General features: G+C 44.4%; 1 protein-coding gene across 6 annotated transcripts in view; it reads left to right on the top strand.

The window, feature by feature from the left end:
• Positions 1-25734, top strand: part of Arhgef3 (Rho guanine nucleotide exchange factor 3) — a 326782-nt gene that overhangs the window by 17010 nt on the left and 284038 nt on the right. For all 6 annotated transcript variants that reach the window (XM_048355783.1, XM_048355789.1, XM_048355787.1 and 3 more), the window contains one exon: positions 14011-14103. In XM_048355783.1, coding sequence (XP_048211740.1) covers positions 14060-14103 — 44 coding nt within the window. In that variant the 5' untranslated portion in view covers positions 14011-14059. The remainder of the gene's footprint in view (positions 1-14010; positions 14104-25734) is intronic.

Here is a 25734-nt window from a genome sequence, read left to right as displayed (position 1 = left end):
GCCAGTGTTCCCCAAATGCCTTTGCTGATCCCCAGCCCCTGGCCTTCACTCCCTTCAGCTCATTCTTTACTCACAGAAGGGACAACCCTGAGTAGCTGTTGTTTTCTTTACCACAAACCCTAGATCCCTAGACTGGCTACAGTCTTCACTTGATCTGGTAATGTTTCTTTTCTGATGCCTTTTGGTTTTGTTTTTTGGTCAGTTGCGGAGTTTGATCTCTGGCCTTGACACTGTCCTTGAGCTTTTTCTCTTAAGGATAGTGCTCTACCACTTTGAACCACAGTCCCACTTAACGGTTTTCTGGTGGTTAATTGGAGGTAAGACTCAGGCTGACTTTAAACTTTGATCCTCAGATCTCAGCCTCCTGGGTTGCTAGGATTACAGGTGTGAGCCACCAGTGCTTGGCTTCTGATGCCTATCTTAGTTTACTGTTCCCCTCATAACCCAATTCCAGCCAATTTAGCCCAGGTGCTTCCTGATTGCCCACCTCAGGGCCTTTGCACTTGTCTTTCTCCTTCCTGAAAAGTTCTCCCAATGTCTGCAGGGCTCAACCCTTCACTTCTTCAGTCCTCCATGACCAACATTCCTGTCTGCCTTCCCTTCTTTACTTTTTCCCTTTACTGCTATATCATTATCTGGTCTACTTGTGTTTTATTATATATCTTGTTTATGGTCTGCCTCTTTCACTAAAGTTAATTCCACGAGGGCAGGGATTTTCCTTTTCTTTTCCCCTTTCCTCCTTCCCTTCCCTTCCTTCTTCTTCCTTTCCTTTCTTTCTCCTTTGTGTGTGTGTGTGTGTGTGTGTGTGTGTGTGTAAGTATTGGGATTTGAACTCAGAGTCTGGGTGCTGTCCCTTAACTTTTTTGCTCAAGGTTGACACTTTACCATTTGAATTACCCCTCCACTTTCAGCTGTGCTGGTTAGTTGGCTGTAAGAGTCTCAGGGACTTTCCTGCCTGGGCTGACTTGGAACTGGGGTTCTCAGATCTCAACCTCCTGAGTAGCTAGAATGACAGGTGTGAGCTGTTGGTGCTCATCTGGATTTTTTCTTGTTTTTGTTCCCACTGCATTTCCTGCATCTTGCTTGGCATAGGTAATGAATTCCTTGAACAGATAAAGGACAGTTTAGATAGTAGAGACAAAATGCAGTTGTTGCCTGCATTTGTTGAGTTGCTGGGTTTTTAATCAAGCCTTCATGTTTGCTAGGCAAACATGCTCTACTGCACAAGCCATGGGCCAGCCCTTTCTGCTCTGCTTATTTTTGAGATAGTGTATCACTTCCTGTCTCTTCTGGCCCTGACTGTGACCTTACACTTCATGCTTTAGTTGGGATGGCAGGTAGATTCTATTGAAATAGAATCTCACAAATTTTTGCTCAGACTGGCCTTGAACCTAACCCTCCAGATCACAAATTCCTGTGTAGCTGGCATCACTGGCATGGGCTACTGGCACTCACCACTTGTAGACTTTTAAAATATTGTTATTATTATTAAGTAGTTGTACAAAGTAGTTACAACTCCACAAGTCAGATTATAATGTTTCCTGGTCAGTGTCACCCCTTCTTTTGTTCTCCCCCTTTTCTCCTTCCTATCCCTACTCTCAAGTTGTCTAGGTCTTTTTAAACCTATAAATTATTACATGCACTTATGTACATGAATATATGTAGATATATTTTGTATTTTAAATATATATTTGAAATATGTTTAAAATAAAATATTTGTCATTTACATATTACATTTATTTAAATATGTATATGTAATATTTAAAATAAAAATATTAAAATATTTTTCTCATATATATGAATATGTAGACATATATATGTATATACATATGTGTGTGTGTGTGTGTGTGTGTGTGTGTGAGAGTGTGAATGACAGGGAAAGTGAGAGATGAGCTGACCTTCCAATCAGGTATTTCTTGCAAAAACCTTCTTTCCCTCCTCCCAAAAGTTGCTATTGAAGCCTAGTGGCAAAAGTGCCTGCCTCGTATACACGAGGCCCTAGGTTCGATTCCCCAGCACCACATATACAGAAAACGGCCAGAAGCGGCGCTGTGGCTCAAGTGGCAGAGTGCTAGCCTTGAGCGGGAAGAAGCCAGGGACAGTGTTCAGGCCCAGAGTCCAAGGCCCAGGACTGGCCAAAAAAAAAAAAGTTGCTATTGAACTCTTGATGACTTATTGCCTGTGAAGTAGCTGTGTAGTATTGTGGGGAGTTGAGGTAGCAGAGTTGATGTAACAGTTTTGGTTGACCTTGCCTGCTCAGTACTGCTGGGCAACACCCAGTTTGGGTTCTTGTCAATTTCAGGGCAGTGCCCAATGCTGGGCCTTTGTCCTGAGCAAGAGCTGTGGCCAAGCTGGGTTGATTATGGCTCTGGTTACCAGTCCAGGGCTGAATATTGGCCTAGGCAGGGGCTGGTGGTTTCCTCGGGTCCTGATGACTTGCTTAGAGTGTCAGGGAAGGTGATCAGTGATGTCTGGCCCCACAATAAGGATACTTCACTCATGGAGTAGAGTGGACAGGAGCAGTGGGGACAGGGCAGGCCTTTTGGATCCCCTGACCCTGTGTTGCTCCAGGCATCTTCCAACAAGGCCTCATTTCCCACCATGGAGCTAGTCTTCACTCCAAGAAACTAGTTTGTAGAAGTCAGCCTGGACAGTTATCAGCAAAACTATATCTCAGAAATAAAATAGAGGGCTAGAGGTGTGGCTCAACTGGTAGAGGACTTGCCTAGCAAGTCCAAGGTCTTAAGTGCAAATGGACAGAAAAGATATTTTTTTGGGGAAAAAATCACACCTGGGCGCTAGAGGCTCTTAACTGTAATCCTTGCTGCTCGGGAGGCTGCGATCTGTGGGTCACAGTTTGAAAACAGCCATGCAGAAACATCCATGAGATGCTTCTCTCCAATAAACTACTCAGAGAAAGCCAGAAGTAGCACTGTGGCTTAAATAAAGTGCTAGAGCCTTGAGGATAAAGAGGCTTAGGGACAGCACCCAGGCCCTGATTTCAAGCCCCAGGACCAGTGAAAGAAAGAAAAAGAGAAAGAAAGAAGGAAGGGAGGGAGGGGAAGAGAGAAGGAGGAAAGAAAGGAAGGAAGGAAGGAAGGAAGGAAGGAAAGAAGGAAGGAAGGAAGGAAGGAACTAGTTAGTCAAATCCCATCAATGGTGACTTCCTTCCCCACTTTCTCTTTGTTTTAGCTCTTAGTCCTGAGCAAGGTGAGATGTTAGACCGTCTTCCTAAGTGCCCTGTTGGGTCAGGGAGGCTCTAGAGGCAGAGCAGCGTTTCTGTCATCTCTGGGGAACCTGGAAAATGGACATTGTGCCTGGGGTCAGGTGCTGGCACTGCTGTCTGAGAGCCTTGATTTCTTTGACTGTGGAATGGGACTAAAATGATTGCATTTCACTTCAGACAATTGTTTTGAGGGCTCAGTAAGTTAATAAACCCAAGGCCTTGCCAGATGCCAGTGGCTCACACCTGTAATAATAGTTACTTAGGAGGCTGAGATCTGAAGACTGCAATTCAAAGCTCATGAGACTTATCTGCAATTAACCACCAAAAAGTAGGAAGTGGACCAAGTGGTAGAGTGCTCAGGGACAACACCCAGGCCCTAAGTTCAAGCCCCAGGGCTAGCACTAAAAATAAATAAACCTTGGTCCTTAGAACAGTACGTTACCCATAGGGGGAGATCCTCAATGAGGTGGCTGCTTTGGTTCTGATAAAAGAATGTTGAAAGTAGAACAGAGTAAAACAGTTTCCATTGGGTCCAAGAAAGTACCAGAGCTGTATGTCTCTACTTAATGATTCCTGGAGTTGGGCAATGATAGAGGCAGAGGAAGAGTGGAGGTTCTCAGGGACTGGGGAGTGGAGAGGAGGTGGGATCTACCGCCTCCTGGATACAGAGTTTCTGTCTGGGATTTCCAAAAGTATTCTAGAAATGGAGTTATGGTTGTGTGACACTGTGAATGTTGCAGATGCAGCTGAATTGTATGATTATAAATGGTTCAAATGGGCTAGAGATGTGGCTGAGTGATCGAGTTCCTTGAGGTCAGACAGATCCACTTTTGGATTTTTGGAAGTTACTTGGAGATAAGAATCTCACAGACTTTCCTGCCAGGGCTGGCTTTGAACTGGGACCCTCAGATCTCAGTATCCTGAATAGCTAGGATTATAGGCATGAGCCACTGGTACCTGGCTTAAAGCAATAAATTTTATGCACAATTTGCCACAATAAAAAAAAAGCTTAAGAGGAACTAGAGGATGTGAATGTGCACGAATACTATAACTGCTAGGTTTTGTCTTTATAGGTTTGAGTTAAATAAAAATGAAACACAGTGTAAAAATAGGCAAAGGCCAAAAAAGAATAAGTGGTGGTAAAGGTAATGGTAGTGGTTGAAGTGATAGTGGCAGGGGAGTTGGAGGTGACCATGGAAGTGATAATTGCATGGTTGTGGTTATGCTGCTAGTGATGATAATGGTGGTGGTGGTCTTTGGTGGTGGTTGTAGTGGCATGATGGTGGAATTGGTAGTGGTGGTGACAGAGGTGATGGTGGTGGTGACATTGTGGAGGTGGTGGTTACTATGACGCTAGTAGTGACTGTGGTGATCATGGTGATAGTTGTAGTTATGGTTTTGATGGTAACACTGGTGATGGTGGTGATGTGGTGAGAGTGATGATAAGTTGTAATGGTGATAGTTGTAATGATGGTAGTGGTAGTCCTGGTAACAGTGACAGTGGTGGAGGTAGTGATTGGGTGGTGGTGGTGATGGTGACAGTTATATGGTAGTGATGGTGATGATGGTGGTGAAGGTAAGAGGAATGATGGTGACGGTGGTGACTGTTGTGATGCTGACAGTTGCAGTGATGGTGATGGAGGTTTTAGTGGTAAAGGTAGTGACTGTGATAGTGGTCTTGGTGGAGGTTCCCCTGTGGTCTGATACAGCAGCTGGATCAGGCACAGTGCAGGACCCTGGTGAGGTAAGCACTGAGGAAAGGAGATGGTACATACAGTTTCCTCAGTGACTCAGATCTGGTCAGAAGGGCACAAGCCAGGACTCAGGCTCCTGTGAGTCACAGCTCATCTCCTAGAGAACAAAGGAATAGGGCAGGGAGGGGCTGGGTGGTGACTCAAAGGCCACTCTGAGGTGAGCTTCCTCTATCATCCCACTTTGGGGTGGAGCAGGTGAGCTCCCTGTTGAACCTAGTGGAGTAAGGAAACTGGGTCTATGCTTCCCCCAGAAAATTACCCTTTGATTTCCCCTGATTATTTCCCTTGATGGTTTTCTCTGCTCATGTATAACACTCTTGTTAGGTTTAATTCCACATACCTTATGTGGTTTTGGCCTATATAAGCTTTGTGCTGGCTGCATTTGGGGCTGCTGGTCTTTGGGACAAGAGTCCACCTCTGGCTCTCTAGTGAAGACTCATAATTTGGCCTTTTTTTTTTTTTTTTAATAATTTGGCCTTTTAATTGGTGGCTTCTCTGTTTCTTGTGACTGAGTTTTCTTATAACACTAGCAATTTGCCCCAAATTCTTTTTAGCACATGCATATGTTCACAGGTGTGCGCGCATGCGCGCACGTGTGTGTGTGTGTGTGTGTGTGTGTGTGTGTGTGTGTGTGTGTGTGTGCTGGTACTAAAGCTTGAACTCAAGGCCTTGTGCTTTTGGCTTTCTTGTTAAAGGTTGGAACTCTACCATCTGAGCCACACCTTGCTTCTGGCCTTCTGTTGCTTAGTTAGTGCTAAGAATACCAGGGACAGAAATTTTCTGTCTCCACTGGCTTTGAAGTTGATTCTCAGCCCTCAGTTTCTTGGGCAGGTAGGTAGGATTATGTTGTGAACCAGCAGCACCAGGTAGGACCTTGCTCTCTTTTAGCTTTTCCACTCATGGCTGGCACTCTACCACTTGGGCCACACCTCCACTTAGAGATTTTACTAGTTATTTGAAGGTTAAGATTCTAATGGACTTGTCTGCCTGGGATGGCTCCTGGGTCAATGGGATTATAGGTGTGAGCCGCCAGCACTGTTAAAACGCCTCTGTTGAAAACACACATAGCAAAGCTACATTTACTGCACATCTGCTGTGTATGGCTCTTGTGTCAGCTCTCACTTCTATTCTATAGGAGACACTTGACCTTGGGCCACACTGGGGGCAGAGCCAAACTGTACCCTTTTTTTGTTCTTCTTACTTGCCTTTTTCTTTCAAGGCTGATACTCTACTACTTGAACCACAGCTCCACTTCTGGCTTTTTAGTGATGAGTCTGCTTTGGCTAGCTTCAAACCGCGATCTTCATATCTTAGCCTCTTTATTTATTTATTTATTTATTTATTTTTTAAGTTTTTATTATAAAACTGATGTACATAGAGGTTACAGTTTCATACGTTAGGCATTGGATACATTTCTTGTACTCTTTGTTACCTTGTCCCTCATACCCCCCCTTAGCCTCTTTATTAGCTAGGATTATCAGCATAACCATGAAACCCAGATCATTTGGGACTTTTACTTGAATGGGATTGTGGGAATATGTAACCTTTCCTTGGTTGATAGTTCCCTAATTTTTTTTTTTAGAATTGTTATTATAAAGGTGATGTACAGAGGTGTTACAGTTACAGTTCTTTTTGGATAATGTCACTCCTTCCCTCACTGATAGTTCTTTTTATTTGGTGCCCATCCTGGGGCCTGAACTCATGGCCTGGGTTCTGTTCGTAGGTTTTTTTTTCTGGTCCTGGGGCTTGAACTCAGGGCCTGATTCTGTCCCTGAGCTTCTTTTTTTTTTTTGGCCAGTCCTAGGCCTTGGACTCAGGGCCTGAGCACTGTCCCTGGCTTCTTCCCGCTCAAGGCTAGCACTCCGCCACTTGAGCCACAGCGCCGCTTCTGGCCGTTTTCTGTATATGTGGTGCTGGGGAATCGAACCTAGGGCCTCGTGTATCCGAGGCAGGCACTCTTGCCACTAGGCTATATCCCCAGCCCCCTGAGCTTCTTTTGCTTGAGGCTGGCACCCTATCACTTGAGCCACAGGTGCCATTTTGGCTTTTTCTGAGTAGTTTATTGGAGGAGATAAAGTCTCACATACATTTCCTGTCTGGGCTGGCTTCAAACTGAGATTCTCAGATCTCAGTTTTCTGTGTAGCTAGGATTACAGGCCTGAGCCAGGAGCGCCCCAGCCCTGCCAACGTCACTAAGATTTTTTCAACGCTAGCACTTTACCACTTGAGCCGCAGTCCTACTTCAGGCTTTATTTACGTGCTTAATTGGAGATAAGAGTCTTATGAAATTTTCTGCCCAGGCTAGCTTCCAACCATGATTCTCAGATCTCAGCCTTCTAGATAGCTAGGATTACAGGCTTGATAGTTTTCTCTTGATACATGTGGCAATGAGAATGTCAGGCCTGAGGAGCTAAAGACCAGTAACTATGAGGAAAAGAATATTCAGTTAGCCAAGAGCTTGAATCTCAGCCCTTGAAATTCCATCTGTATTGCCAACTTGATGGAAAGCTAACTTATTTGTGGGGTCCCTCTTCAGCTTTTTCCTAGCTAATATCAACATCAAATCAAAATCGGTGGGAATAAGAATCAAGTACCAATATGTGTTCATTATAGTATGAGAAATCATTGTTTTGTTGATTTTTAAAGATCTGTATTACAAGTTTGTATTAAGAAATGTGATGGCTGGAGTTTGCTTTTCTGATTGGAGTTTAGGAAAAAATAAGATTAGACTGAACATGTTGGTGCACAACCATAATCCTGAAGTAGGAGTATCTTGCAAATTCAAGGCCAATCTTTTGTTGCTCCACTGTGAAAACACAAATAGCAGTTACAGTGATTGGGTGCCTGCTGGTTTGAAAAATCCCCAAGACCCTCTCTCCACTTAACCAACAAAAAGCTGAATTAAAGGTGTGGCTCAAGTGATAAAGCACCAGCCAAGCAAGGATGAATCTCTGAGTTCGAACTCTGATACCAGTTGTTTTTTTAAAAGAGGAAACTGTGTATAGTTACTATACATTAATAAAATGATTTATCTATACTTGAATTTGAAAATGGGAGTTTGTTCATTTACGAAAGGCTTACTGCAGACAGACTATTAAACAAGGAAGTCTGTCACAACTAACTTAGCTTAAAACATGTCTGTGAGACATACATAGAGCTGAGAGGATGGCATAAGTGGTAGAGTGCTTGTTTAGCAAGAATGAGGCCCTGGATTCAATCACCTGTGGGAAGGAAGATAGAGACAGAAAATAGAGTCAAAGTAGAGGAAGGAAAACGGACAGTAATTCCTAATGGGCTACTGTTATTTTGGAAGAGGGGGTGTTAAAAATGTTTTGGATTAGTGGTGATGGAATGCATCTGGTGGATATACTAAAAGCCACTGAACCATATACTTAAAATGAATTTTATACCTAGGTGCTGGTAGTTGATGCTTGTAATCCTAGTACTCAAAGCCATCCTGGGCAGGAAAGTCTGTAAGACTCTTATCTCCAAATAACCAGCAATAAGCCAGAAGTGAAGCTGTGGCTAATGTGGTAGAAGGACTACCTTGAGAGAAAAAGCCAAGAAAGAGCACCAGGCCCCAAGTTTTAAGTTCTAGTATTGGCATACATAGAAAAATTATTATTATTTTTTTTTGCCAGTCCGGGGGTTTGAACTCGGGGCCTGAGCGCTGCCCCTGGCTTCTTTGTGCTCAAGGCTAGCACTCTGCCACTTGAGCCATGGCACCACTTCTGGCCTTTTCTATATATGTGGTGCTGAGGAATCAAACCCAGGGCTTCATGTATATAAGGCAAGCACTCTTGCCACTAGGCCATATTCCCAGCCCACAAAAATGATTTTATGATATCTAAAATGTCATACAAAAATGCCTATAAACTATTGCAAGGAAATAAACTAAAATGGTAATGAAGAAAAGAAAGAAAGAGAGAAAGCAATCTTTGCTTCCTTCCCAGGCCAGTGTAGTCTCCTCCATACCCTAGCCCTCTTTCTGGGCCCTCCAGTGGCATCTTACCTAATCTCTGTCCCCAAAGAATATAGACTCACAGTGTCTGTCACTTGAGAAAATTCTGAAACACAAACATAACTCAAAGCCTAGCCATGTCCTCAAAAGCTTGCAGGACTTTCCACAATCTACTTATAATACAACAGGGACAAGATTAGGTAATGCTACCGTCAGATCTGTGGTTTACTGTGGTCTCTCTGGGCTGATAGGAAGACACCATGTTCACTGCCTGGGGAAGAAGCTCAAGGACAGTGTCCAGGCCCTGATTTCAAGCCCTGGGACAGGTGCATACGCACACAGGCACAAAATACTCAGATAGGCATGAGACCTTTTTCATGGCCATTGTACATGTCTGCAATATGCCTATAGACTTCTGTTGGTTGAGGGGGCTAACATCCTTGGCCCTAGGCCTCCATGTCTCCCATTCTGGGAGGTGAGTCTCATGGTCTCCTGAATAGAGTTAGAGCTTGTCTGGTAATAAATAATGTCAACCTGTTGGATCTGTTTTATGTAAACCCTGGGGCCATCCTGACTTTGTGTTTGGAAATAACTGTGCCTCAGGTCCTGTGTCTCGAGCATTCTTCTTGCTATTGGAGATAGTGATTTACGGCCTGAGGGTACTGTGTGCTTTGCAGTGGCTTGGAGACTTGCTCTACAGTGGTTTTGGAGTTGCTGAGTCCTCCCAAGGCCACCATGTTTCTTTAGCTGTGGGGTGATGGAGCTTTGGTAAGCCTGGCTGTGCAGCAGGTGTGGATTGTCTCATCTCAGTGGGGAGGCAGCGCTGTCCTCTTTAGTGTGCTGCATTTGCAGGGGCCCTGGTGGCTCAGTGCTGGTGAGGACATGGAGTGTGTTGTCTGGGTTAGGGTGAGGACCCAGTGTGGCAGGAGCTTGAGGAAGGCCCCTGCCTGTCCTTGGGGTACTCTGGGGAGACCCAAGGGGGAATGAATGGTTGAACTTGCAAAATGCCATTCCTTAGCCTGTGCTCTTTATCCTGAGTGGCTCTAATTTGTTGTCTCATAGACTCATATTTATCTTTCAAGACAGCACAGGGATCACCTCCTTCAAGAAGCCTTCCATCATTCTATCAGGCTGATTGGACTTTCTTCCCCTTATAACTATGTAAACCTTCATTATCTCTTTATCACTGTATGTTGCCACAGCCAAGTTTTAAAACTATGTTATTCTAAAAACACTAGGGGTATCAATGTAATTGAAGCTTGCTGTCATCACCAGCCAGTCTTATGACTCACTTAGGGTTGGGCACAGTGGCTAATTCATGTAAGCCCAACAGTTGGTAATCAGAAGCTTTGTGGTTCAAGGCCAGCTGTGATAAAAAGTTAGGGAGACCAGTGGGACATGGAGGTGTGATGTGAATGTAAAACCCTATCTGAAATTTAACTAAAGTAAAAAGAGCCAGAGGCTATGGCTCAAATGGTAGATAGAGCACCTGCCTAGCAAGTTCTAGGTCTTGAGTCCAACCTTAGCACCACACAGAATTAAAAATAAACAAAAATTAGGTGTCAGAAGCTCATACCTATAATCTTAGCCACTCAGGAAACTGAGATCTGAGGATTATGGTTTGAAGCTAGCTATGGCAGGAAAGTCTATGAAACTCTTTTTTTTTTTAAACTCTTATCTTTAATTAATCACCAGAAAGCTGGAAGTAGAACAGTGGTTCAAGTGGTAGAGCACTAACCTTGAGCAGAATAAGCTCAGGGACAGGCCCTGAGTTCATGCCTTAGGACTGACACAAACATTAATATATATATATATATATATAGTCTTTGTCCCCCCAGTGATAGGGATAGAACTTGGGGTTGCATGCATGATGTAAGCAAGTGTTCTGCCAATGAGCTACATCCAAGAAGAATTGTTTCTTCTTAACCTTACAAAATATATTTACATATGTATAGTATTGTGTGACATGTTGGCCAGTCAGCTTTGGAGGGATGAGTAGAGGCAGGCCAGCCATGATTCATTGTGTTTTCTGATTCCATGGCCAGTTTCAAGGCTCTATCCTGAGCAGTCTGAACATTGAGCAGGAAGGCGATGAGCACCATCTGCTCCCAAGCTGGAATGTGCTCACTCCAGAACGAGTCTGGACCAGGCAGGCTTCTGTCTCCTAGTGCAGTTCTTCCTCGTAGTGCTGTAAGGGGCAGTGTGTTCTGTAATAGGGCCTCTGTCCAACTTTGTTACCTTATATTCCACACTGAGCCATCATTCATTGATCCTGTGGCTCACTGTGAACATGCAGGCAGTGTTTCCCAGAGTGGGACCCTCAGTAGTCTGTATCCACGTAAGTGCTGGTGTCCATCGTGGAAGGCCTGGGGGTGGTCACAGGATGCTTGAAAACTAGTGTGGCCTTGAGCACTGTTTACTAAGGGGACATGGGGCAGGCCTCTGGGAAGGGACTGCCTGGGCTCAAGCCCGCATCCAGCATTGTGGCCCCTGTGGATGCCCCCATGATGGCACAGCCATCTGGGTCATTTGCTAGCCCTGGCTCAATGTAGTGACCCAGCCAAGTGTTCAGGGTGGTGGCTTTGCTTTCGCCAAGGGCTCTGGGTTTTGCTTCTTGGCCATTGTAGAGGTATAAGGTCATCTGGGGCAGTGGCTTGGGGCCTTGTGGTCCCAGGCCAAGTTGTCTAGTCAGCCTTTAGCTCTGAGTGGGTCTGGCCTTGAGGATGTTAGACAACAAGAGAAAATGTATCCAGTTGTCTCCCTGCTCTGGCTCTGATAAAGCCTGGGGGACAGACCCTGACTGTTGTTTGCTGATAAATGTTTCTAAGGCCCATATCCCCCACTCCCAGATCAAGGAGCTGTGGAATTTTGCAGTCTCCCCAAAGGACAGGTTCCTCCTGCCCCTTGAGAGCTGAAAAGATCTTGCTTGGTGAAGAGTCTTGGTTTAGTTGGGCACTGATAAAGGTTCCATCCCTAACCCCCAAACCTTTAGTGTATTTTTTTTAAAGTGATTCAGCATAGGTATCTGACATAGATTATTAAGTGCCAACCACATACCTGGCCCTCCATTGGGATGGGGTTGCTCTGGAAATTGAGTGAGCTCTGGAATCAGGTTGCATGAGTTTGAAGTCAGTGAAATACTCCACGAGTGTGTGTTCTTCAGTATCCTTCAGTGCTAGGTATAATAGTGGTGTCCCCCAACTCTGCCCCTACTTGCAGGTGATGGTTTATGCATGGCTTCCTAGACAGTACCTCTTCTAATCTGGGAGGAAAATCTCTGAAGCCCTGACAAGAATGAATCAGTGGTCCCTTGTGGCTGCGTTCTATAGTTTGGGGATGAGATGTGATGTCCCCTTGCTGTGGTAACTGTGTTGCAGATGAGCTTGGGACACTGAGCAAGCAAAGCAGTAGGTCAAGGTGCTCCGGGCCACAAAATGACCCCTATTGGTCCAGTTTCTCCCCTCACCCTGTGCTGCTCTATTGCAGTGGTATCTCTGGGATTCTGAGCTCAAGTCCTACTATCCACCCATCTCCTTCCAGAATCCACATTATCACTCTTTCCATTCCAGGCCTCACATGCCTCAGTTGATGAAGTTAGCACTGATGGAAGCCAGAGCAGTGGCTCCATATAGGCATCCAGATGCTAAAAATATCTATGTCAGGGTGTGTCCTTTACAAGTTAAATGAAAGTGTGCTCTTGGAATCTCCCTAGAACTGACTCTTTTCAGTGCTTGGGGTGCAAGCATCCTCAGAATCTAGTCCTGCTTGGAGATTATTCAAATGGTGCTTTAATCCAGGAGAAGGCCAGGCCCATGGTGGAGCAAATGGAGGTTGAGAGGCTAGAGATGTGGCCAAGTAGTCTTGTGATGCTCAGTGGTCAAGGAACCTGATATGGCCATGCTGGGTGGAACAGAGGGCAGCAGCTTAGTGGAGTGTGGTAGTCAAGACCCTGAACTGAGCCAGGTTCCAGTGGCTCCTATCTGTAATCCTCTCAGGAGGCTGAGATCTGAGGATCATGGTTCAAAGCTAGCCCAGGAAAGGAAAGCCTATGAGACTCTTATCTCCAATTAATCATAGAAACAGCCAGAAGTGGAGCTGTGGTTCAAGTAGTAGAGTACTAGCCTTGAGCAAAAAAAGTTACAGACAGTGCCCAGACCCAGTTAAAGCCCCAGTATGGGCTATAAATAAATAAATAAACAAACAAATAAATAAGTAAATAAGACTATGGCCAGAGTGTCGATTATTGAGTGGCTGAGGATGAAGAGGCCACTGGAGAGTGACAGCCCAGGCTCCTCACGAGACATGTGCTCAGGGAGTAAAATGGTGGGCGAATCCTCCACACTACTGGAGTGTTCCTTCTCTAGCTCTGCCTTTCTCCCCATCTTCCTCTTCCTCTCTCGTTCCCAAGCTCTTCAGCCTGAATCCTTAAATGTGGTATTGTGTGTATACAGGTGATATTTACCATTCCAAGTAGTCCTTGTGTGGTGAAACTTGGATTTATACTTGGAGATGCTATCTGTGTTCCTTGTTCTGGGCCAGGCCCCCCACTCTGGAGTCCTTGCATTAGAAGATGTTATGACCCATGTTTAGAAGATGTACAGACCCAAGTCTAAACATGAAATTCATCTGTGTGTCCTATACACATACATATGTGTACTGGGTCCAAGATTTTTAAAATCATTTTGTGAATGAAGCACTGTTTTGTGGATGGAATCTACTTGTGGTAATATGTTGGTGCTCAAAATACAGCAGATTTTGGAACACTGTTGCATTTCAATTTTTCAGATTATGGCTACTCAGCTTGTGACTGAAGAAAGGAGAATTAATTTTGGTGGACACCTGGGAGCCCCCTGTCCTATTTCCCTTCTATATAATGTAGCTTTTTTTCTTCTTTTGATGTTTGTGGTATTTGAACTCAGAGCTTCAAGCTTGCTAGGCAGGTACTTGACCACTTCAGCCACATCCCAGCTAATACACTTCTTTGTTTATTCAATAACCATAAATGTGCCAGTTATTGTTTACCTTGTAAATGTAAATGTTGATTCTTTTCTCTCTTTTTTTTTTTAAAGAAACAAAACCTGGACCTGTTATACCGTGTCTAAGGCCAGTTCCAGAGTGATGAATCAGTGCATTTGTAGAAGAATGGAAACAAACAATGAAAGGTAAAAGTAATATGTTAAATTGTATTTTTTGGCACACAAACATCAGTGAAATGCAATGCAGAACATCCATTACACCTGTGTAAGTCAGCGCTTTGGGCCTGGAGGTGGTCCTCAGTGGTAGAATTCTTGTTGAGCATGTGTGAAACCTCCATGTTTGATCCTCAGCTGTGGAAAAGACAAAAAGGAGATAGCAACATTTTATGCATTGTCTTTCACGTATCTTAATTTCTTTTGTCAAGGGAAGGTTGTTACTGTTAAGTAGGAAGGATTTTTTTTTTTTGTCGGTTATGGGAGTTGAACTCAGGGCTTGGGTGCTGTCTCTGAGCTCTCTCACTCAAGGCTAGTTCTCTACCACGTTGAGCCGCAGCTCCACTTCTGGTTTTCTGGTGGTTAATTGGAGATAAAAGTCTCAGAGATTTTCCTGCCCAGGCTGGCTTCGAACCTAAATCCCCAAATCGCAGCCTCCTGAGTATGTAGGATTACATGCATGAACCACTGGCACCTGGCTTTAGGAGGGACTTTTTCTAAGTGTTAGTAATAAGAGTTGGTATAAATGAAACTGATGTAGTAGAGCATTATATATTTCAATACAAAAATATGGTCATTTATTCTTAAGCGCTGTGACATTGGTACATTGTTGTGTCTATGTCTGTGAGTTGTCTGTCCTTAGAAAGAAAGTGGCAGACATGAGCTCTTTCTTCCCACTTGCATCTTCTTGGGTAATCACCAGTTTTCTTTTCTTTATGTCTCTTTTTTACCCCTGCCTTAAAAAAAGTCTTTCCAGGCACTAGCAGCTCAAACCTGCAATCCTAGCTCTCAGGAGACTGAGATCTGAGGATTGTGGTTTGAAACCAGCCAAAGCAGGACAGACTCTTAATCTCCACTAAAGTATAAAAGTAGCTGGAAGTGGAGCTGTGGCTCAAGTGGTAGAATGTTAGCCTTGAGAACAAAAGCTCAGGAACAGTGTCTAGTCCAGAGTTCAAGCCCCAGGAATCACCAAAAAAAGGATTTTTTTTTGTGCCAGGATTATTTTAGCTAGAATTATAACCAATTTAGTTTAATTTTACTACCTAAGAAGTACACGGATATATATATATATTCCTTGTTACAAATAAGGGTGGAATTCTTTCCCTTCCCCTTCCTCTGGGATGTTCATCTTTTCAGATCGCAGTCACCTGGTCTCAATTCCCAGTGGAGTCTGTAAGCCTCTGTCCTAACGGGGCCCCAGTGACAGCGATAACACCCTGGGCCCCTGTGTACCTAGCAGCTCAGGCCTCATTTTCCCTTCTCAAAAGCATCTAATCATCACCCATTCTAGGGGCATTGTGTGTGTGTTTGGGGGGGGGAATCCTTGGGACTTGAACCAAGGGCACAGGCACTGTCCCAGAGCTTTTTTTTTTTTTGTTGTTGTTGTTCTAGGCTGGTATTCTACCGCTTGAGCCATAGGTCCACTTTTGGCTTTTTTGGTGGCTAGTTGGAGACTTTCCTACCTGGGCTGGTTTTGAACCATGATCCTCAGATCTCAGCCTCCTGAGTAGGTAGGATTGCAGGCATGAGTTGCCTGCACCTGGGTTGCTTTGCCTTTTATCTCCAAGGGTATTCAAAGAGGCTGAGGTTAGATTACCCAACTTCAGGAGGTTTTATCACCACTGCCATCACCGGCAACAAGTTGTTGTTGAACATTCACCAGCTGTCAGTCCCTTGTGAATCACTAGACCTACCTATCTGCTTTACTTATAGTGGCCTAGAAGGTAGGGACATGTGATACTGTCACTGTTTCGTGGCCCTAGGTGCCAATCTAAGTAGTAAAAAGAAAAAGAACAACTCAGCTCTCCAGGGAGCCTCAGCTCCTGCCCAGTGTTCTCTCTGGGTACACTGGGTAGTAAATAGAGCCAGGCTGGCTAAGGCTCTCTTGGGGATGTGGTGTTAGGGCCAGCACACCTGTATTTACAGTTGCCATGGGCATGCACAACCAGTCCACTGCATCCCTGGTACTCTGTGAGGAGGGAGGAGAAGATGAAAGTGGAGGCCTTATCCCCTGCCAGTGCATGGATGTGGCTCTTGAGTACCTCCAGCACCTCTACTTTGTGTGCAGCTGGAATTAGCAGCCTCACTCAGGCTCACTAGATGGTTCCGTGGGAAGGGGTTTCCCAGGCAGAACATATTTGTCTGGAGTGTATATGCACTCTATTAGATTATGTGCACACACTGAGCTGTGGAAAGATGGAACATGTTCCTCTTGCTCTTCGTGGGCCTAACTAGTCACCCTGCCCTAAGATATTTAAGTTTAGATCTCCTTTGAAGATCAAGAAATTGTATTCAAGGCTGGGGATGTAACTTTGTGGGAGGCCCTGAGTGTCATTTTTGGTTGTTGTTCATTTGTTGTTGTTTTTTCTTTTGGTGTTGGTACTGGGGCTTGAACTTGGGTTTTATGCTCTTGTCTGGCTTTTTCACACAAGGTTATTCTACTTAACTACCACTTGAGCCACACTTTTGACTTGTGGCTTTTTGTTGGTTTGTTGGAGATGAGAGTCACAGTTTTGTCTGCTTGAGTTGGCTTCAGTCTGGGATCCTCAGCTCGCAACCTCTTGAATAACTAGGATTTCAGGCATGAGCCACCAGAGCCCAGCAAGACCTTGGGTTTGATGCTTTAACACTGGGACAGAGTACAATTTCCAATGCCTTCCTGAGCACCACTTTCTTATTTATTTCAGAGACAAAAATTGGGATCTGGAAGAGATCTTAGACTTGTATTTAATTCCTAATTACACTTTTAAGCAGCGAGACAGAGTGAGGAAGTGATTGCTCAAGTTCAAGTTTCAAATTCACTTGGGCTGGTGTGTGTGTGGGGGGGTCTGGTTCTACCTCTGGCTCTTGCCACAGCATCACAACTCCCTGTCATGGAAATGATTATCTTGTTTTAGAACTAGAGACTGTTTACTTGGGAATACTGGCAAGGAAACTAGCCGGTTCATGGATTAATTGATGGGTTAATTGATCAGTGAGCACTTACTGAGGATTACTGGCAAAAGGATTCATACCCTGTCCATGGATGAATTCCTAGGGAATTCAGTGTCTGATGGGGAAGGCAATTGCTGTCTGGATGAGTAGTGGCCAAGTGGGAAACTTTGAATCTCATTCGTCATTGGTCAGGATTCTGATGGTATAGACCTCCCACAATAGGTTGTTGAGAAATGTCTGGGATTAATCATAATAAAGTACCTGGCACTCATTTATCACCTGATAAAGGCAACAGTCAGTTTTTTGTTTTTATTTAGAGCCAAGAACCTAGGAAGATTTTTCTACCAGGAAATGATAGAGCTAGAAATGATAATCAGTAGAACTTTTTGACCAACATAGGTTTTTTTGGTGGTTTTTTTTTTTTTTTTTTTGGTTTTGTTTTCTTTTTGGTGTGTGTGCCAATACTGGGGCTTGAAATCAGGGCCTTGTGTCTGCACTTGGCTTTTTCACTGAAGGCTGGTATTCTACCATTTGAGCCACACTTTCACTTCCAGCTTTTTGCTGCTTAGTTGGAGGTAAGAGTTTCATGGAGAGTCTGGGAATATGGTCTAGTGGTAGCGTGCTTGCCTCGAATACATGAAGCCCTGGGTTCGATTCCTCAGCACCGCATATATAGAAAGAGCCAGAAGTGTAGCTATGGCTCAAGTGGTAGAGTGCTAGCCTTGAGCAAAAAGAAGCCAGGGACAGTGCTCAGACCCTGAGTTCAAGCCCCAGGACTGGCAAAACAACACAGCAACAATAACAACAACAATTGAATCTCACAGAGTTTTCTGCCCCGGTTGGCTTTGAACTTTGATGCCCAGATATTAGTCTCAGAGTAGCTAGGAGTACATGCGTGAGCCATTGATGCCTGGTTTCCTACACTGATTTTTCTGTTTAGCTTTCCTCAACTACTAGTCTCTGACCTGCATAGGACCAGGTCTTACCTCTTTTGTTTACTATTATTTTCTAAGGGCTTGGGATGTACATAGTTGGCATTCACTAATAATTCTAGACTGATGGGGTAGGGGTGGAATAACAAAATGTACACCCTAAATCCTTGAGGTAAGGTGTTTGGACAAAGCCACCCAGATAGTAGGACCACACATGATGGGCCACCCCACTTTTCCAAGGACAGGGGTTCTCTTGGAAGCCCCACCCACCAAGACTCCTCCCTCTGCAGGATGGAGAGTCTTGTAACCAAAGTTACTTTATTGTGGGCACTTAGTTTCCCAGTATGTATCAACCAAGGAATTATTTCTGGTTTCTTTCACTCCTAGCATCCAAGAACACAGACATTCTACCCAGTGAAGCCCCAGAGAGCCAGCAGTTTTTTACTCTCCACAGGGACTGTGGGTGGATAGTCATTTCTCAGTGCCTCAGTTTCCTCAGCTGTGTGGTGATAGCGTTAGGCAAGCAATAGTTCTGATATTCCCTTGGGTGCAAAGAGGAAAATCTCAAGGGGAGAGATCTGTGCCTTTCCAGTGAGTCCTTTCATCTGAGATAATTGGTTGGGTAGTTAGGACTTCAGCCATGCTGGAGAGGTGGAAAACCTAGAGTCTGTTGTTTGTTCATTCTTTCATTCACCAACCGGTGAACACTCCATTACCCCGGAGGCCTCAACCCTGTGGGAAAGTACTCAGGAAAGTGATCTGGCTTCCCCTACAAGGCCTTCCAATTACAGGCTGTCTATAGATGTGTTTTTCTCCAAAATAGAAGTCCTCTCTGGCTTATCTATTTCAAGATAGTTATCACATGGCTGCCCTATGGGTGAGGGGGGTTGGTTCCATAACCTTTGTGGATACCAACATCTAACATGCTCAAGAGTCTATGCAAGTGACAGTATTTGCATAGAGCGTATACTCATCTTCTTGATTATAGTAAACAATCTTTGGATTACTTATAAAACACAATACAATAGGAATACTACAAAATGGTTGTTATATTATTTAGAGAATAAGGGTAAGAAATACAAGTCTCTGTGTGTTTAATATGGGTGAAATGTTTTCAAGAATATTTCCGTTCCTGAGCTGGCTGCACTGGCAGATGTGAAACCTTCCATGAGCAGGTCTGAGCCGGATGTGAGGCCCTGCTGTGTGACAGTTGAGCTACTTTCCTGTCCTGGGGAGGAGGTGAGGCCTGGTGTCTGGCCCAGGCCTAGCACTTGGCTTATATCCAGCTTTGCTGGGCTGCATTAGTGGGGAAGCCCCAGGAAAGACTTGACACAGAGTTGAGATTTGTTCTAGTGAATTCTCCTGAGTGATGCTCTGTGCAGAGTCCAGCCCTGGAGGGCTGTGCTTTCAATGTTTCCCCTTATCGGCTTCCATCTTGTTGTTTGGCCAGAGCTATTTCAGTCATTGATTTCTATTAGTTCTTTCCTCGCTGCCCAAAGGCTCTGCTTCTCTACCCTTCAGAGGCTCAGCTGCTGACCTTGAGAAGCCAGAAAGTCACATGAAGGAAGAGTGACAGGGTTTGCAAGTCTCCTCCTCCCCACTGGCAGCTGGCACCCTGTGGCCTTGAGAAAGACACAGAGCCAACCGTCCGGTCAGCTCCTTAGAACATAGATTCCCTCCATATATGAAAAGACTTTGCAGGAAAAAAATAAAGAGATGAATCCCATATGTCTTTGTCCAGTGATGGCTGGAGCTCCGTGAAATAAGGCCCTCCTTTTTCTTTATTAGCATATGTTAGTGATCCAGGAGGACATTTCATTGTGACATTTTGTCACATGTTCACAATATATTCCAATCAATCTCTATAGCACTCCCTTCCCCACTTCTTCCTAAGCAATATCAACAGGTTTCATTGTTTTCTTTTTATATATGTAGGGGTGTGTGTGTGTGTGTGTGTGTGTGTGTGTGTGTGTGATACTGGGGCTTTCAGTCTCCTCAGCTTATTTGTTCAATGCTGGTTCTCTACTACTTGAGACTCAGCTCCACTTCTGGATTTTTGGCGGTTAATTAGAGATAAGACTCATCTGGGCTTTTTCTTCTTGGGCTGTCTTGAATCCTGTTCCTTAGATTTCAGCCTCCTGAGTAACTAGGATTTATAGGTAGGAATGACCAGCACCTGGCTTTATACATGCAATCTACTTTGGCCATATACTACCTTTCTCTTTCTCTGTCTCTGTCTGTCTCTCTCTTCTTTCTTTTGTGGTGTATTATGTCACATAAATAGTGTACACCAGGCCTGGGAATGTGACTTAGTGGTAGAGTGCTTCCCTAGCATGCATGAAAACCTGGGTTCAATTTCTCAGTACCACATAAACAGAAAAAGCTGGAAGTGGTGCTGTGTCTCACATGCTAACCTTGAGCAAAAGAAGCTCAGGAACAATGCTCAGACCCTGAGTTCAAGCCCCTGGACTGGCAAAAACAATAGTGTACACCAAATATATTTGAATTAAAATGCAAGCACAGTTAAAATGAATGGTTACATTCATGATGCAATAGATAAAAAACCCCAAACATATTTTTACAATATTCCTATTAATGTGTTTTTATAATGAAAGCTATAATAAAAGAATCTTGTTTTGAGCTTATATATTACTTTTACACATACAAGTCAAAAATTTATCTTTACAGACCAATCTACCCATGTCACAAATCAAAATATCTTTTTTTGTTTTTGTTTTGTTTTGTTGGTTTTGGGGCTTGAACTCAGAGCCTGAATACCATCCCTGAGCATCTTTTTCCTCAAGGCTAGTGCTCTAGCACTTGAGCCACAGCACCACTTCCAATTTTGAGTAGTTAATTTGGAGATAAGAGTCTTATGGACTTTCCTGCCCAGGCTGGCTTTGAACTATGATCCTCAGATCTCAGCCTCCTGAGTGGGTAGGTAGGATTACAGGTATGAGTGACTGGTGCCTGACTTGGATTATTTAAAAAAGGCTGGCTAGATCTTATTTGTGTAATAAATACCAAGCACCTGCTGTGTGCCCATGCAGCTTTGGTAAACGTCTAGACACATAAACTAGAGAAGGCTGCAGTGGGCACAGTGCCCTGTGCTGACACCAGCACATACAGCTCTTGGAGACAGCAGGTAAGACCTGAACATCTGCAAGAGGCTTTGTCTCTGGCCTACTCAACTGGTAGGGAGGGTGCTCAAGACCACGCGCCTCAACAGAGAGGCATCTGGTAGCACCTGTGCCCTGTGTCACCCCTTAATGGCTAGAGGCCACATGCGTCCTGTAAATCTCCCTCCTGGAGCATCTGTGAAAACTTCCTGCCAGGCAGGAGCAGAACTCTTGTTATGGAGGTACGTCAGTGTTTCCAGTTGCAGGAGCCAAATGTTAGGCCAGTGAGCAGTGGGAGGGAAGATATTGTGGGACAGCAGATCAAGCAGATACTGCTTGATCACCTGAGGTACTGCCTGTTAAGGTGTGTTCAGCAGGTGGTAGCTGTGTGATAATGGTTTATCTAGAGCATCCTGCTAGAGGCTGGATGGGGAAGTTCATTGCATCCTTTGAGAGCCACCTAATACTTCAGTTTTGATTTTTTTTTCAGTTTAATGGTGTTGCAATCATAGTAGTTTTATAATACTTGGCTTCAATCCTTATGTGGATCATGTTTTTGTTATGTTATGTCTTGTTTGCTTTAGAGCTGTTCCAGAGGAACTGCTCTGTCAGGCCCTGTGCTAAGGGTGGGTAAGCAGACATTTAACGTGGCCCCTGCCCACACACGTCCTGGTGTGTCTAGCTATTGCCCTTGAGATCATATGCACAGAAAATTCTGGTGGGCTATGATAATGAGGTAGGACTAAGTTTGTGAAGCTATTTGTGGTACTGGGGATCGAACCCTGGGCTTTTCCCAGCACCGTGCCATGGGTGAGTTTTTTCCCCTCCAGTCCTGGGACTTGAACTCAGGACCTGTGCAATGTCCCTGAGATAGGTAGATAGATAGATAGATAGATAGATAGATAGATAGATAGATAGATACATAGATAGATTTTTGCTCAAGGCTAGCACTCTACCACTTGAGCCACAGTTCTACCACTTGGACCACAGCTCTGCTTCCAGTTTTTTGGTGGTTAATTGGAGATTGAGTCTCACAGACTTTTCCTGCCTGGACTAGCTTTGAACTGTGTCCCTCAGATCTCAGCCTACTGAGTAGCTAGAATTATAAGCATGAGCCAGCAGCACCTGGCTCATGGGTGAGTTTTAGTAATGTACGCTCACTTTTTTACCTGACTTACATAACTGTGACCCCTGTGTACATCACCTTTATGATAACATCCACCTCCCACACACAGCACGAGAGCCTCCGCCTCTCCAGTGACACTGTGGAGCAGCGGGCATCACTGGCAAAGGATCAGGACTCGGGATGCTGCAGAAAGGGGATAAAAGGTATCACAACACATGAGTGTGTCATGTGTAGACAGGATGAATGTTGCTAAGTTATAATTGGCTGTTAGAGACCTAACAGCCCCTTTCTATTCTTTGCCTTCAAAAAAAAAAAAAAAAGAAAGAAAGCATTGGCTGCCTTGTATTTTCTGTAAGAGCTCTGTAGACATGATGGCCCAGCAGACATGGCAGAGGAGGACTCCACCTTTATTGTCTTTGTTATCTGCACTCTAGCCCTCACATACAGAGAGCCCACACCCTCAGCCCTTCTCTTGTTGATAAGAGTATGGTCAAATTTGAGTAGAGAATTCTGTGTATAAGGCCCAGGTAGGACATAAGCTCTCCAGGTTGGAATGCGTGGTAGAGGGAGAGTTTTGGGAGGGGCAGGTCTTCAGGTGTTCTGTGTGTGCACGCGCATGTGTGTCTGCGCATGTGTCAGCTTGTGAGTGTAGATGGTGAGTCACTGTACCAAAGCAGTATCATATGTGACACAATCAAATATACCTCATGCCAATTTGGAGGAGGCCTAATTTAAAGCCAAGAAAACCCATGCACTGGGTGCCAGCCCTCATACTGGGTGCTGTGAATTACACAAGCGGTTTCTTGTTATCTTTAAAGTCCAGCAGGGCACAGACCTTAACAAGCCAATTTTCAGTGGTAAATGTGTGACAAGGAAGTGTGAGAAGTTGTAGGAACTTGGAGGTGGATCTAATGTTTCTCTAGAGAGATAACAGACAGAAAAAGGAAGCTCAAGTGAAGGAAGTAATTTAAGAGGGAGCTCTATGGAAGGAAGGGCATATGCAAAGGCCCTGAGGCTAGAAAGGTGTGATATATACTAGATGAGGAGATAATAAGTAGCTCCGTGTGGTGGTTGAGTAATGGAGACTGAGGACTGAGTAAGCCCTGGCCTGGGAGGGCTGGGCCTCATAAGCCTTGTCAGTGAAGAGCTCAGACTGTGTTAAAAGCCCCAGAGGCCACTAAAACATTTTCAGTAGAAGACTAACATGATCAGATGAACATTTGGAGAAAAGACTTGTGCATAGATTGGGAAAAATATTTAGAGGACGATCAAATTCACAGCTGAGAGATCAGGTTAGGGATATTATAGCCATCCAGGAGAGAGTAGTAATAAATACCAGTTGAGAATGAGTGGGTAGATAGCTTGGAAGTTTTTGGAGAGGTAGAAATAAATAAAAGCTGTAGGTTGTAGAAATGAGATTGGATCTGTGGACTGAAGAAATCCATCTGTCATCCATCCATCCATCCATCCATTATCCATTTATCATCTACTCATATGTGCCAAATCCGTTCTGTGAGGCTGACACTGTGTTTGGGGAGGGGGATACAGCACTGAGCGAAGAAACAGGGCAATATAGATAGGTGGTGATTGGTCCTGTGTATACACCAGTGTGGCCAGCCCTGTTACTGATTGATGGTCATGATCTGAAACATGGCTCTCCTTTTCTTTTTCTTTTTTTTTTGCCAGTTCTGGGGCATGGACTCAGTGCCTGAGGACTGTCCCTGGCTTCTTTTTGCTCAAGGCTAGCACTCTACCACTTGAACCACAGCACCACTTCTGGCTTTTTCTATATATGTGGTGCTAAGGAATCAAACCCAGTGCTTAATGTATATGAGGCAAGCACTCTTGCCACTAGGCCATATTCCCAGCCCATGGCTCTCCTTTTCTTTTGCTAGAAAGAGGGGACTTGCTGTCACTGTATTTGCCAGGGCCTGGTAAGTGAGTGATGTTGGAGATAGGTTTCCAGTCATCAGAGATGATGGAGCCAGCTGTGCACCTGCTTGGGTGCTTTAAAGTTTAGTTGTACTGAAGGATGCTTGGAAAACTCACATGGACAAGAAGAGCATGGAAACATGTGGATCACCTTCCTTTTCCTCTCCCTCCTTTTTTCCTTTTGTGTGTGTCCTGGGGCTTGAACTTAGGGCCTGGGCCCTATCCCTGAGCTTTTGTGCTCAAGGCTAGTGCTCTGCCACTTCAGCCACAGATCCACTTCCAGCTTTTTGTTGGTTAATTCAGGATAAGAGGGTCATAGACTTTCCTGCCCAGGCTGGCTTCTAACCCAAATCCCCAGATCTCAGCCTCCTGAGTGTCCAGGATTACAGGACTGATATGGGTTAGCCAATTTTTTACTTTCTAATGTATCTAGGTGCATTTGTTTAGAAATGGACTCTCATTATGTTACCTGTCTGACCCCGAACTTTTGGACCTATGGGTTCTCCCTATGTCAGCCTCCCAAGTAGCTGGGAAGATGGAAGGATATGTTTTTAGAATAATCACTTTGGCTTGCTGAATCACTGTCTCTTATATATAGGACTTTTGTGCCTAAGAAACTTATGGATTAATAACTTCTTTTACTAAAATTGACAAAATTATCCTATTCTCATAGTTTTTTAGATGGTTAAAATATTATTTTTGTAGAGAACAATTTGTTTTCAGACATGTTAATTGTATCAGGTGCAAAATAATGAAATTTTGCTTCCTCTTCTAGTTGGGGATTTTTTTTCTCTCTTGTCTAATTAGATTGGCATTTGCTTCCTATGGCTTAGAGTAGGGCAGGCAGGATAATTTCAGTTTGAAAAGTTGGCAGCTAAAAGGTCACCATGCATGAATAGAATGCTTAGTATATGAAAATACAGTGGTATGGAAGGCCTCCATTGCCCCATGGCTTGGTTTTGTGATTCTCTGCAGTGGTTCCTTTGCTGACGATTTGTTAGGGTTGTTATAAGGAACTGAAGTACAATGCAGTTGGGATTCAGCAGCATAGGAAATGTAATGGCTCATGTAATTGGCAGATCTAAGTACAGATAGCTTCAGGCATGGTTGGACCAATGAGCAGTGTCATTAGGTGTTTCTCTCTCTCTGCTCTGTTTTCTTTGTGTTGGCTTCAGTTTGGTGAAAGCCACCCCAGAGCCTAGGCTGCCAGTGTCCTGCAGCTGTTGGATGAGTGCTTATCATGTCGCAGTCCTGCACAGCTTCCTGCAGGTGCTCTGATTTGTCTGGTGCATGAGCCTCTGAGTCTCTCCTGGAGTTCTGGAACTCAGGGTGGAGGATGAGCCCTAGCCTCACTGGGACCATGGTGCCTGGGGATGGAGGTGTGTCCCAGTGGGAAGGCCAACTGCTATTATCCATCTTTAGAGCATTGAATAGTGGGGCAGAAGTACCTGATGTCCAGGCATCTGGGCCAGAGATCCATTTTGTGGTCTTTGTTGACTTTTTTTTTCAGGTGGGAGGAAAAGTAGAAAGAGACTGAATCCTGACCAACCCAGGGGCCCAG

The sequence above is a fragment of the Perognathus longimembris genome, chromosome 10, assembly GCF_023159225.1.
Source record: "Perognathus longimembris pacificus isolate PPM17 chromosome 10, ASM2315922v1, whole genome shotgun sequence".
NCBI classification, from domain to species: domain Eukaryota; kingdom Metazoa; phylum Chordata; class Mammalia; order Rodentia; family Heteromyidae; genus Perognathus; species Perognathus longimembris.
The sequence above is the reverse complement of the archived record's forward strand: the minus strand, read 5'-3'. Positions and strand labels throughout refer to the sequence as shown.